This window comes from Silurus meridionalis, chromosome 2, assembly GCF_014805685.1.
Source record: "Silurus meridionalis isolate SWU-2019-XX chromosome 2, ASM1480568v1, whole genome shotgun sequence".
Lineage (NCBI taxonomy): Eukaryota > Metazoa > Chordata > Actinopteri > Siluriformes > Siluridae > Silurus > Silurus meridionalis.
In genome coordinates, this window is record NC_060885.1 from 14510929 (window position 1) to 14526191 (window position 15263).

General features: G+C 38.7%; 1 protein-coding gene across 2 annotated transcripts in view; it reads right to left on the bottom strand.

The window, feature by feature from the left end:
- vcla (vinculin a) overlaps positions 1-11362 on the bottom strand; it is a 37784-nt gene extending 26422 nt beyond the window's left edge. For both annotated transcript variants that reach the window (XM_046872697.1, XM_046872691.1), the window contains exons 1-2: positions 10990-11362; positions 156-226 (exon numbers count right to left, since the gene is read on the bottom strand). In XM_046872697.1, the coding sequence (XP_046728653.1) occupies positions 156-226; positions 10990-11157 (239 nt within the window). In that variant the 5' untranslated portion in view covers positions 11158-11362. The remainder of the gene's footprint in view (positions 1-155; positions 227-10989) is intronic.
- Positions 11363-15263: the final 3901 nt, after the last annotated feature.

The window sequence follows — 15263 nt, forward strand, 5'->3', positions numbered from 1 at the left end:
ATATATATATATATATATATATATATATATATATAAAATAGAGCACAGCAGTTCTGTGTTTTTATGTGGATGTGTTAGAAAGCGAGCAAAAGAAGATAATGTGATTAACTCTGATGTACAGCATATTCTCCTGGAGGGAGGAGAAAAGTGCTTACTTAATAAAGGCCGGAGGCATGTCTCTCTTCATAATCTGGTCTTCTGTGGTCTGAACTGTTTCCTTCCCCACCTGAACACACAAGAAAAACAGTCAGAATGGAGGACAAAAGTATGACAATGTCATAGAGTACCTCTATTAAACACGCTTCCAAATGATTCTTTGTTTTCTGTACATCAATTCTTCTTGGAGAACAGTTGACTTTACACATTCCTCTTTCAACAACATTTCTTTTCTACTAACATTACTATCTACAACAATGAGCGAATAAGCAGTTAAACAGGTTCAGGTATTCATCATTGATCATATACAATTTTGGAAATATCCCTGCAATAGAGGTTTTTTTGTGTTGTTAGGTTAAACACTCATGTGGAAAGCCTCCTGCAGACTGTCACCACTTGTTAATGGAGCTGTTTGTAGTGGCCGGGCGTAATAAGGCCCTGTGTGTGTAGGATGGCCCAAAAGCAGTTCCAGTGCTGCAGTCTGGGAGACCGCCAAGAGCCTCAAGCCACAAGCTATCAGCTGATCAACAAAACCTACACACAGCCTTATCTGCAGCTACTGTACCTACAGTATTCATCAAGGCACACACACACACACACACACACACACACACACACACACACACAGCCGAAACATACTAAAGCATGATACATTCGTACACATGCAGAAGGAAAAGCCTGCTCATTCTTATGTATAAAGATAATTAAGCATTATAGTGAAGGACAAATAAAATAATCTGTTCTGTTCAACTTTGCTATAAGGATTAATTTGAAATTTCCAGAAATACAGAGTGATGTTTGTCATCTAAGGCCACATGGCCTTCCACCCATCTGCTCTTTATCCACATGCCAAATTACATTTAATGTTTAATCGCTTTGCAAATTCCAGATCAAACAAGATGTCACCATTTGTCCTTTAGAGGAGGAAGAACACCAAGTACACAGAGCTATACATGAAGACAAGCTGAGGATCTAAAAAGAGATATTGATTGTGTTTGCATGTGACACCTTTGTGCATGAGATTTAGTTCCTAAAAGGTCACAACAGATTATAAATAAGCATGTCCAATAATTAACAGGTAGGGTCATATTCTAGGAGAAATGCCAAGAATTGAAAAATGCACAAAGAGACACACACCCACAATCACTAATTTTCTTTCAAATAAAAGCTTGTAAATACACAATTTGTGACAGGCAATTTGTAAAGAGTGCAGGCAGGGTGGAGTGGGTGGAGAAGATTGGCAGGAGTGATTTGTGATAGAAGAGTATCTGTAAGAGTGAAAGGGAAAGTTCATAGGACTGTGGTGAGACCTGCGATGTTTTATGGTTTAGAGACAGTGGCATTGAGTAAAAGACAGGAGGTGGAGCTGGAGGTAGCAGAGCTGAAGATGTTGAGGTTTTCGTTGGGAGTGATGAGGATGGACAGGATTAGAAATTAGTTTATTAGAGGGACAGCACATGTAGGATGTTTGGGAGACAAGGTGAGGGAGGCGAGATTGAGATGGTTTGGACATGTGTAGAGGAGGGACATGAGTTATATCGGTAGGAGAATGCTGAGGATGGAGCCACCAGGAAGGAAGAAAGGAGGAAGACCAAAGAGGAGGTTTAGGGATGTGGTGAGGGAAAACATGCAGGTAGTTGGTTTGAAAGAGGCAGATGTAGAGGACAGGGGGATATGGATATGGATGATCCGCTGTGGCGACCCGTAATGGGAGAAGCTGAAAGAAGAAGAAGAAAAAGACTGTGGAAATACTGTCTACTTCAATCTCACAACACGCTAAATACTGTACATGTACTCAAACACACACACACACACACACACACACACACACACACACACACACACACATCCATTAGTTATATCACACATTCAGTGCTAAATCTTAATGGACAGAGGCCAAGCCAAACAGCATCAGATGCCAAACATAGACAGAATGCTCCTCAACCTGCTCAGCTCAGAGACAACAGTGTCAGCAAAGTTCTGATAAAATCACTGAGCTCAGGTGATAATTGGCTCAGAGCAGTTCACATAAAACCCAAGTGTAAGATCTAGTGCAAAAAGTGTTCATGGATGATTCCCTCTTGTGTGAATTTGTGTATTTTAATTCAGTGGGACTCAAGATCATCCTCCACATGGGGCCTCCACCTCACCCAACCCCAGAGACACTGGACCCAAAGAGCACATTCCAAGCAGATATTCTTAGCCCACAGGGGCCTGAGTGTTACTTCTGGGGTGGTTAGTATAGAGATAACTAGAAAGCTCTGTTGCCAAAGTTGAGCCTATTCCAAAATGAGTCATGATCAGGCTACAGACCATGTGCGGCGTTTGTAATAATGCATTTATAGGACTGTAATGCACACATCTATTAGAAGCATTTACTTCCAGAGATTAACACAAACAAAACAAGTGGCAACACTGTAATCACCCAGGTGACAGTTCTTCTTCTCTTCCTGAGAAGAGATTGATTTCCTTTCAGTGAACGTGTCAGCGAGGGAGTGTTCTCTACAAGGCAATGGTAATGAGAGGAACAGATGTGCTCCCTGGGGTCTCATGTTTAAGACCACGACTGGCATCATGACAGGATCAGGCTATGTTTTACACATGCTGTGTCCATGTGCACAATTTGGCAGGTCAGCTGTGTGTGTAAAGCATTTACTTTTAGAGACAGCACCACTTCTGGCACTGCTGACAGACCAACAAAGATCACTCGTGTACATTTTTGCATAATTTTGCATCACGCAAAAAACCTTGTTGGCAGATGGCTTAGGTGCTGCAAGAAGGGATGATACTCAGAAATGATATCTGTATCATATGAAAAAGTAGGAAATGAGATTTGCATACAGTATGCCAATGATAGAGAAAAGAGTGGAGTGTTATTTTTCATGACCTGAAATATGGCACATCAAAGCCGTTTATTGTTACATTTGTTGATGTGGAACATCCAGAATACAAGTTCCAGTTATCACATCTCACAGCAGCCATATATCTCTTGAATAAGACAAATAAAAACACAGTGGGTTACATGGAAAGTGCAAAGTCTTTTTCTGCCCTGAAGGCTCTCCAACTTTCAAAACCTACACCCTGTAACAAAGTGCTGTCTCTATAAATGGAAAAAAAAATGTCTATATACAGAAATCTTCATTATACCAATCATTATGCTTATTTGTTATACTACACATTTGTATTATTATAAGTAGTTTATGTGGAGAATCCACCATACCATCAAGTCTCTGCGAATGAGCTGTTACTATAGAAACAATAATGTACTTCCTTTTTACCAATTGAATATGAGAATTTGACACCACTGTAGTACAAATTCTTTGATATCTGGTCTATTCTACATCTTTATTTAGCTCTTCTAATATCTAGGTTAATCTATATTTCTATTTTTTGGGACCAGTGTTTATAAGAACCTGACCCTTGACTGAGGTAAAAGAATCAGGTTAGTAGCCTTGGTTGAAGGAAGAACTAAAGGTTTTGACACATACTTGACCTGGTCACAAAGTAGAAAAGTAGATAATCAGTATACCCACACATGAGCACTTACATACCAGCAGATCTAGTTTCATTAAATGAAGGCAATTTCGAATGCGCTTCAAAATCCTGCAGCAAACACAGAACAAGTCAGATGCTTCATCAGTTCGGTTTGAGGCCAGCTTTCCACTGCTGCATAGTGCTCTTTGAGGAATGTTCTATGACATTTGATTAAGAATGCACGCTTTTATAAGCCCTACAGAAATGATTTCTGCTGTAACTGAATGGCCGTTGTCTTGAGTGAAGGACCAGGAAATGACTGCGACATAACTGTGACTTGCACCTGGAAAAAAAAGATGCTTCTATTCTGTAACTGGGGACAAAGCCTAAAACATACAAGCAAGTAGAGCATGGCCTCTTCAGCATGAGTGCTCAGAAATACACCTGTTCACTTAAATGTCATGACCTACAGTCATCTCCAGATTATTTATGACTTTAAAGTGAGACGGTTGCAAACTCTGACATGACATCTTTTGTGTGTGCAGTGCATGTCCATACAGGGTCTGTGAGGGTGTGCATGCATCATGAATACCTCTCTTTTTGTATGTATAATACACTTCTGCCTACATGTACAGCCTGCCTGGGCTTTTGTGACTATGCAGTAAGGCATGTAGGCAGGAGTCCTCTTTCAATGATGGTTTCCATAACAAGTTCTTCTCAAACTGACTTGGCTGTTTACTCTCGAGCTCCAAAAGCATTTCTTAGTGATTACTCTGACTTGCAGAAACACACTTCCTTTAAAGGAAGCCCCCTTACATTACAGAGGACCATAAAAGGCTCTCCACAAACATGCAGGCAAACACCTTTGTGTCACATTTTAAGCAATAAAGAACAGAAAGCGAAAAAGAAGAGTGACACAAAAACCGTATAATGGATCGTTTTAATGCATAATTGATGTAACTGCACATGGAGTGGCATAAGTGAGGTGCAGAGGCTGTTTGATGTGTGCACTTCAGTGCTGTAATAATGGATTCGGAGAGAGAGCACAATCGAGGTCACCAGCTGCTCCTTCCACAGTCAGAACTCACTGCTGACAGATATGATTAAGGGCCATTCAAACAGTTTCAGTTTGAGCTCAAGTGTACAAGTCCACAATTTCCATAAATGTAAAAAAATTATTTTCATCAAATACGCACCTTGAAATTAGTTAAAATTAGTGTACATACATAAGCTCAAGCACAAACACCAGTTTGGGGAATAAGGGAGCTGACCAAACTCATCATCAAGTCCAAACTCATTCTTAGCAATTCTTTCTGCAGAAGGGAGTGGTGCATTTATATAACCACAATAAAAGCCTTTAATTTAATTTAATTTAATTTAATCTGACTGACCCTGGTTCTCATTTTGCATCTGTTGTATGATACATGCTACTAAAATAAATGCTGTAGGCAGAAGACTTTAACAAGATTCATACAGAACATAGATACACAGAGATTTCACTTTTTTCCTCTTGTCTCCGATCAAAAATTTCTCCTTTCGTAAATGCTAGGAAACACACCTTGCGTTGTTTAAATACAGTTATATTTCACAAGTCAAAATGTGCAGTCAAAATATGTTATAAAATGTGCTTTCTTTGTTGGTTTTAAACATGTCCCCTCCTTGCATTAGTTTGCTACTCTAATGTGTTCATCTGGTCTATCTTCTTTTGACAACTTAGATTATTGCCGCCCTTCGGTTTCTTGCAAAATCTTATCATGTGATATGTTTTGAGCATGCCTTTTTTTGAGTTGCATTTGTTCTACTTCTACCTACACCTGTTGTTCTTGCATTTGATCTGGATTTTCCACAAAACACTCAAAGACTTACCTGTATACAACTTCTATCGCTCCTCTCACTTCCACGTTACATACACAATATAGGCAAAATCAGATATCAGAATCAGAAATAGTTTTATTACCAAGTTCACACACACAAAAAATTTGACTTAATGACAGGAGCTTCCAGTGCAGGAGAAAGTAGAGACATAATTGTGGCTTAGGCTACTTTAGTTCGATAGCTATCTGAGAAAAATCAATGAGCACCAAAAAGAGGGAGAGGAAAAGCAAGAGAGAGAGAGAGAGAGAGAGAGAGAGAGAGAGATGGGTTTCTTACAGAAGAGATGCTGCCCACAATGCAAACAGTAGACAATGAAACTCACTGGAGAAGAAAAACTGAAAGGTCTGAAAGAGAATTCTATTGTTATTAGAACAATGCTTCTTGAATAGGAATACTCATACCCCCAGGTGTACTTGGAGGTAATACTGTCAGCATGTTACTGCTGAAATAAATACACAAAAGCCTTAATACAGCCAAGAAACTACAAACTACATCACATAACCGTTCACATAAACCATATTTCCAGCCGATCCTAATTGAACTAACCAGGTAATCTGCCTAGAAATAAGGCTAGACTTCAGATTTTAGCAGTTCATCTTTTTTATTACACATATCATTATTTAACTTTTGATTTAGGTTTTTCCTGTTATTTAATTTCCCTATGCAATGTCTGACTCTCTGTGATTATTTTATTACAGTATTCCCTTCTTGATCTTTCTGTACTGTCTAAATTAATTTATTTAAAAAGCAAGAGTTTAAAGAGTAGACTTCAGGAAAATCAGAACCATGATCAGCAAGAAGATGCCTAACGCTACACTTGAATGTAATTTTCAATTTAGTAATTCAATTAAAATCTTATAACTTGTTTGTCATTTTATCATATTTATTGATGACCTTAGAATAATTCACGATTGGTAGGAGTTTCAGGAAATTCCTTTTTATGTATCTTCTAACTTCACCTCACACTGTTTTGAGATGTAATTAATTGAGATTTTTTTTATATCATGTAAATATGATTTCTGCCAATAATAATGTGACACTTCCAGATAAACTTGATTCATTTGTGCATCTATATCTCAGTTCAGACAAAGACAACAAACAATTTTGTAGCCAGAACTTGAACTGTATCTATTTGATCATATTTTTAACTATATATAATAAACAGCAGTATCTTCCACAAAAACTTTAGTCAGATGTTGTTATCAAAAATTTTACCTTTACATTTATCAAAAAAAGGATCAGGATCTTCTAGGATCTTATATTTTACTTAGCAACCCCGTTCCATATTTAGTTACTCAAAGTGCACTGAAGGTGTGTAAACACCGGAGACAGTGTATAAAGTAAAAATCAAACAGTAGAAGTTAAAAACAAACTAGCAACTGTTCACATATAGGGTTGCACCACTGGCCTGGCTCCAAGTGCATTAGGCAACTTAAGCTACAGATGATGTGTGCACCACTTTGGGATACAAAGTTGGGCGGGGGTGGATATTCAGCCCCTTTACACCCTGTTGTTACGATTTGCCTCTTGGTACTTTTTGACAGACTTGGCAACGGAAGCAGTGAGAGATATGCAGACCGTTATCTGTGCCAGACCCCTGCTTGGCCAAGAGGACTCTCTTCTTCATAAGCCATAAAAAGCTGACTTGGTGAAGAGACGGTGCATGGAAGCCTGAGTTGCCCCCCCAAAAAAACACTTGTACATCCAAGTCTGAATTGCCACCATATGCTCACCTAAGCTGAGGCTAAATACCATTAGTTAAAGATAAAGGTGTGGAAGTATGATTGGTTCCTTTTGCATTACATCTATCTGTCTACTAGGGTTTCAATGGAGATTGTCAAAGAAAAAATTTTTGACCTAAGATACACCTCAGGAGCAAATCCAAAGCAAGACTTCTCAGCTGTGTTGTAGCCAGAACAGGTGCCCTGGGAGGGGGTTTAAGGCATTCTGGACTGTGTATTCAAATAAGACGCTGACATCGGAGTCTTTCCCTTCCAGGCAAGGAGTCACTTTCCCTGCATAGCTGCCTTTTGCAACTAGTCACTGTGAGACTGTGTTACTTCCCAATCATCTTCCCACTTAAAAATCCCCAGATGTCGCAGACAGTACTTGGAACGCTGCCTGTTTATGACGTCGGCAAATAAATCAGCCAATTTTCTCCTCATTATTGTATTACTGGAGGAGCTCATTATGCTGCTGTAGAAACGCACGTGGAAAAGAGCAGTGTAGCGCAACACAGACTATTTACACTGGTGGGTTACAAAGAAAACAGAAGAACTCAATCTAAAAATCACATTAATGCTTTTTTTCATGACGAGCTATGTAGGTTAATCAGTGGTGTGACAGATTATGGTGGCCTTGGCAGCTGCAGCAGTTTGGGGATTGTAGGGATGTGCATCTGATATCTTGACCTTATTTTAAGTACCACACATGGACTTTTGCAACCACATGGCTTAGACTGAGACTTCACAAAGAAATAAACATGGACAAATAAACCCAAACTAACTTATTCACAATTCCAGCATTATTACTATTGAATAACAACATTACACAAACAAGCTTATATTTTCAGTAGGCAGTATTATATAACCACACTTTGCAGTCTGAATATAAAAACACAGGGGGGAAAAAAAGTAGTCTTTCTAAAAGAGCAAACCAGCGTAGGAGTGAAAGAGTGCACAATCTGGCCATGTGTTTTGTAAAATGCTGCTTTAGAAACAACAGTAAGGTCTGTGTTTACGTATTCCACTCTGCGACCATCTTATTTATAACACCACACCCTACACATCCACACTCCTTATTCCTCGAATGAAATGAACCCTCACAGTCGTTCGCTTTACATTTAATCATTATGCTTACGGTACAGTTATTTATGTCATTTATTTATTTCTGTTTTCTTCTTTGGGTACATCTTCATTGTATCCGATTCCTAATGTGAAACACAACTAAATATGGAAGGAAAAGCTGTGTCTTGTTTAATGTACATAAGGTCTGCCAATGCATCTTTTTGAACAGATGCCTAAACAGCACTATCAGACCTTACTACAAACTCCAAGCGAAACCATTCACTGCTGGACTTCCAGAGCAGCTGGTGTGCGAGTTAGCCGTTTTGGACAGAGAAAGCCTGCGATGCATCTCTACATGGCTGCTTTGTTTTTTGGATTCCACAGACAGCAGAGCACAAACTGAGTTCAATAAAATGTTGATTTTCGCTTTAAATCAGGCAATATTTTCTGACAGCTTTTGAAAACCTATAATATGTTAAAGAAAGGAGACTATATCCATGTTAGTTAGTTGTAACATTTTCACCATAACTGATTGTTTTTGACTGGCCAACAAAAGAAAGTGTTATGATTAAACTGTATTTGAATGGGTACACGTTTACAACCTTATTTAAATGTGCTTTACACACACACACACACACACACACACACACACACACACACACATATATATATATATATATATATATATATATATATATATATATATATATATATATATATGTATCGTCTTTACCTTTTGAAAAAACTGCACACAAGTCACTGACAAACACCTTAAAATTCATATGGTGCTGAGACTTTACAGCAAAAACACAAACTTCTGTCACAAACCAATGACAAGATGGTTAATCATTTATATACAGACAAAAAAATTAGCAGCAAAAGTGTTTAACTGCGAAGAAAACAACGTCAAAGAGGTATCAGTATTTGCCAATACTCAAAGGTTTCTATATGGCAGTATCAGTACAGGAAAAGACAAAATGGTCTCTACATAAAACATATTAGAATAAATATAAACCTGTCATGTGAATCACAGCTGGACTTATTGTCAAGGCCATGCGGTTACAAATAAATGAAAACTTCTGACCTTTCAGATTTGATGATATAAAAATACTGGGATATAAAGAGTTCAGCAGAAGCAGAATGATATTTCACTGATCAGCACATAAAGAACAGTGTGCACAAGATCAGTGTTCCAATATCAGCCTGGCTGTGATTACCTGCACCCTCGTGCCTAAAGTCAAATCACAACCAGTCTGGTATTTAATACAAAAACACTCTTGTTCATGCAATACTGTTTTTACACACTGATTCTTTAAACAAGAAACGAATACTGAACAATTCACATTTCAATCGGAGCATGGACCAATATTTAGTTTGTATTTGCCACAGCTGAGTATTATGTGTTGAGCTGTAATGCACAGACTGACTGAAATCCTGCAGTAAATGTAATTATGGCTTCAATGTAGCAAGCAGTGAGATGGAGCAATCCTGTGTTGTAGTACTATATATCAGCACGCTGTTTGTCCAAACAAATTAGTAGACTGGAACAAACTGTTGTACAATATAGCTTATAAAATCCACTGTAACTCTAATGCAAAAGAGGCAGAACTCTGGACCCAATATCAAAGACATTAAACTGGGGAGCCAATGTTTAACACATTCAGCGCTTAATCCAGGTGAAGCATTATTAATCACTGGAACAGAAGAGTGCTGTTTTAATTTCCTTCATGTACAAGTGAGCACAGTAAATCTGTTTACAGAGAAAGGAGGGCATGCCAGCCAAAGCGTATCCTGTTGCTGTGGGGATAATGAGCAAATACAGAAAAAGCAGGTTTCATGTTTGGGGAATTAATGATTTTGTTTTCTTGGAAATAGAAGCTGAGTGTCAGTGCTGTGAATAGGGAAGCTCACTGGTCTGTCTTGGGTTTCCCAAAAGTGCTACAGCATCTATCTTAGGACAATCCTGAGAGCATTGGGCACAAATCATTTGGACACTTTGAACTGTTAGACGATGACGGCATAACATTTTAGGAAAGCTGAAAGGCCAACGAGTGCTTCAATCCAGTTATAAAGTCTAAACTCGGGATATTACACCAGGGATATTAACATCAGATGACCATAGCCGGGTATTTTTAAGCTGCACTGTGAGCAGAGCAGGGAATCCCTTTGCTACTGTCGAATAAACGCACTACTGAGACACAATAAGATTTCTCCTTCTCAAACACTATACTCTATAAACTATCTTTCTGCTGCTGTCAATAATTCATCTCTGGTCATGTCCTTGGTTGGGATTTTCTTCCTGAGATTCTTCTAAATAGCCTGATCTGAACACTGGAACACCAGTCAGACTCTCCTACAACCCTGACTCTCAGCACTTTTCAAACCAGTATGCAAACTACTCATCAGCACTACTGCCAAGTTTTCAGGATGGACTCATATACAGCCAGTTATTGTTTAAAAGAATGTGTAAGCAGTACAGCACTATAGGGCGTGATAACGATGATGATGATGATGCTGATGCTGATGATGGAGAAACGAACGGACATGAGTTATGAGCCATGCACATGAGCCGCTCAGAAAGTTTCACCGCATGCGTTGTTTACGAACGCCGGCACGGATGCCACCTGAGCGGGAAAGCCAAGTGCAACATTTGACAGCGCAGTTTGCAATCGCGATCGTGCTGAAACCTCGCTCTCACCCGCACTAGGTTGCAGACAGCTGCCTGCACAGCCGCCACGGGCGCACTGAGATCGGGAATCGCCTTGCCATCAACTTCTCCCTCCTCGTGCATGATGACCAGGTGAGATATCTGCTGAGCCACCGGCTCCAGGATACTCTCAATGGTTTTCGTGTGAAACACCGGCATCGTGGAATCGCACCAGATTCTCCTCCAATCTAACTGGCAAAAATAAAGAAAATGTATGTATATCTATATCTATACGAGGCACGACTCTGTCTCACAATCCAGCCGGTATTCGCTTCAAGGACAACCCTCCGACCCGCGCAGTCCCCAGGCTTTTCCCCGTCATGCGGTAATCATGAAATCCCCGGGTCACTCCTCCACACACGGACGGCTTGTGAAGCGCCCCCCTTCCCCCCGCCCCCCGCCGAGTGGAAGCAAACGCAAAACCAGAAAGAATCAGCACTTCACAACCAATCAACACCGCGTAATTTTCGTAGGCTCAGCTCTGATTGGTGCGTACTGACGAACAAAGTTGACCCCGCCCACAACCTTGCCAAGGGCGCCAGTGCTTCACAAACAACGTAATGTGTCTTGTGCCCAAACATGGGCCGGGCTGTAGTTACGCACGGAGCATTTCATACATCACATCAGACTAAATGATAGCGGAGGCTTCTTGAAACATGTACCTAAGTAACTGATACCCAGCAGTAAATCCCTGTGAAGACGTCCATACTTAGCCCTCTTGCATGCTGGATGTGTTGTTGGATGTGTAGGAGACATAGGCTCCTGAATGTTCTCATACTCTTTGGAGATTTATTTTTGTGTGTGTGTGTGAGTTTTAGAAAATGTATTTTTTCCAGTTTAATTTATGCACTGACTTGTTTGAGTAGAATTAACTTCATCCATCTCCCCCTGAGATACCTTTGTATACAATGACCATGTCTGCACAGCTTTACACATCGAACTGTTTTACAGAGTTCCCAAGTTACATAGACATAGAGTTCAACACTAATATTTCAGATTTTTTAAATATCAAATCTGATGCTTACAAATGAGACAGGGAACAATTTACTAACTGTTAGATAAGAAGCTTAGAGTTTTCAACTTAACCTTCTGAACATCTTCTTCCCATTATAGTTTAGATTATAGATTCACATTATAACTTAGACTTCCTTTAGATCAGTGGTGCCAAACTCGGTCATTGACGGAGCCAAATTTAAATACTGGGTCTAAGTAAAGGGCCGAACACTGTAAATATTTAATGAACAACAAGTCAGACAGGATACCGAATAAAGTGTGAAAATAAAAGCAATACATTCTGCTCTTATGCACATTTGCCTGAGTGAGATGTTTAACATCTTTTCTTGGCTGTGTCAAGAAAATTCATGTTTGGGGTTTGGTTCTGTGTTGGGAAACTCTCAGGATAGAGTGAAAGTGGATATGTATCGAAGATCTGTAGGCTGGAAGTGGCCAGAGTCTTTAAGTTTTATATATCTGCTTTAGGATCACACCTGTTGGATAGAAATACCAGTGCTACCACCCACTGTAATGATGTCACAATTTAGACACTCCAGAAGAAACACTAAATAAATCTAACATATCCTTTTTCAGTGAGAGCTGGTGATTTAAAACTGTGTTTTTCTAGTGTTGTTTACAGAATACAGAGACAAAATACTGGTTCAAAAACAGTGGTCCTTTTCACTCACAAGCTCTTGATTATCCTTGATGATGCCAATTAGCCCATTACATTGTTGTCATTTACAACATGATACACACAAGCAACTGAATGTAAAGTTGTCATGTTCAAGTTTATTTCTACAGCGCTTTTCACAATGGACATTGTGTTAATGCAGCTTTAAAGAACTTAAGAATGAAAGTAAATGTTGTGTATTTATCCCTGATGAGCAGCCTGGGGTGATTGTGGCAATGAAAAACTCCCTTAGATGTTATGAAAGGAAACCTTGAGAAGAGCCAGACTCAAAAGGGGAACCCATCCTCATTTGGGTGATATCAAGAGTGTGATTATAAATCTTAAAACAATACAAAACACTGGAGAGTGAGAACTAACATGAGTACTGTAGTGTGTGTGATAAGGAGTGATGTCCTTCCTACAGTCTTATACATTTAGTTGACTTTGTGGAATCAAGAGGTATTGTGCAACTCATAAAATAGCTCAATATTTGGTTTTTTTTTTGTCAGAATTTGTAACCATTGAGCAGTTATTTAGGTACTAGCTGAAGATCTGGATAAGAGAAACCCTCAGTGTGTCTGTGAAAAGAAACTCAACAAAGGAAAGAGATGCCAGAGAATGTCCCTGTTCCCTAATGAGTGCTTGAACTAAAATGAGCCAAAACTCACATACTGTCACTGCTGGCTATTCAATAGGAGCTTGTTACAGAGCTAGATTTTAATGATCTGGTGAGAGTTTAATGAGTTTGCAAGGTGAAAGAAGCCATTTACCAAAGTTTAGATCACCTTCTGCATATCACTGATGTGTATTGTCCCAATGCTTTTATTTTATTTTGAGTATGTCCGTTACATGTTAGGGCTCCATGTATTGGTTTATGTGTAGCAGTGTTGGTGGTGACAAATAGACAGCAAAATAGCTCATTTTGTTTTCTGGCTATTCACACAAAGCCAGTCCAGCTTTTTTGTTTTTTTTTGACTGGAAGACATCTGATTTGTGAAAAAAAGTGTCATCACACTTTAGGGAGGTTTATATGATTTTTGAGTCAAACAGCCATTTCTTGTTCCTGTTTAGTAGCAGGAAACATTGATATATAATATTGATAAATTTAGAAAAGTAATAAGGAAACTGGATTTTCCTTATTAAAACTTACAAGTGAAAGAGATGTTTCATCAGTTTGACTAACTTGGCTTGTGCTTTGCCAGCTGGTCATAACATGATTAATTGGAGTTTGCTGCTACCATAACATTATACATTTTTGCAAAGAATGTATTAATTGGGTGTGTGACATTTTCAAAAGCCACATATTTTTAAAAGCACCATGCAGTAGCCCTTTATTCTTCTACTTTCAGCATAGCACATAAACAAAATCTGCAAGAGATCTGAGGCTTGTCATGGACAGATAAAAAGTTTGTCTTTTTTGACATGGTATTACGCATGCCTTTAATAATACAACAAATCATTGTAGGGTTTGTAGCTAGCCCAATACTGACAAAAGTTTTATATTCCATATATTCAGTCACTGAAAACACTGGGGCAATTTTAAACTGCTACACAAGCATTTGTGTCTTCCCACCACCCCCTACTGCACTGGTTCAATAAGATACTGTTGCTTGTGGGCACATGATGACTCAGAGAGATGTTATGAACCTGCCAGATCAGTTGCTGAACAACTTGTTACAAAGCATGCAAAATAGCCAGCTGTAGTGACTTAGCACTGTCATAGCGAGTGAAATGAAATAAACAGGTAAAGAGCAGTAAATGTGAAAAAAATAAAATACACAGAAAAAGCACAACAGTGTGCACCCTGGAATGAGCTGTAGTTTCTCAGCAGGCTTGCATGCATCACCTTTTTCCCATCATCAAGCACAGACCCTGATACCTAATATGGGTTGATTCAGTTTGAAGTTAGAGATGTGTAGTGTGCAATTGTAATGTAAACTGTTTATTGTAAAAACTGCTTACAATGCAGCTGTGAAGTGCAGAGTCATTCGTGAGGCTTATGCTACTGAGAACACTGTTTACTTTTTCATTTTTGACTTCTATCAGTGCTAGTGTTTTCCTGTCTACTGTAAAACTGTAAAAATTGTAAAAAAAGAAAAGGAAAAAATTAAATAAATTAAAATAATGTTTATTCTTTTGTGAAATGTGCTTTTTTTAATCAATAAAAATATTATGCAGGGGTTCTGGACATTTTAATATATGTGCATAATTACATAATATACATAATATAAGCTTTATTTAAAACAGAATCGAAAGAAACAAGTCGTACAAGAACAAGCAAGTAAAACCTTATACAAAACTTTTTTTTATCTGTTTATTACTTTTAGTGACCTGTAACTGACTTGACCATATTTGCAGCATTTGCAAAAGCAGTCCAAAGGATGATGCGACCTCATTCTTGTTCCTCAAAGCAATTAAAATAAAATAAAATAAAATAAATAAAACACAGAGCTGACAGCATGACTGTGAAATGATCCATTCACACTTGTTTGACCTTATACAGTATATCCAGTTTAACTGAACATTTTACTTGCACACAGCTGCACATTGTCTTTCCTAATATGTAACTGAATTTGATTGTTTATGTAAGACTTATAGA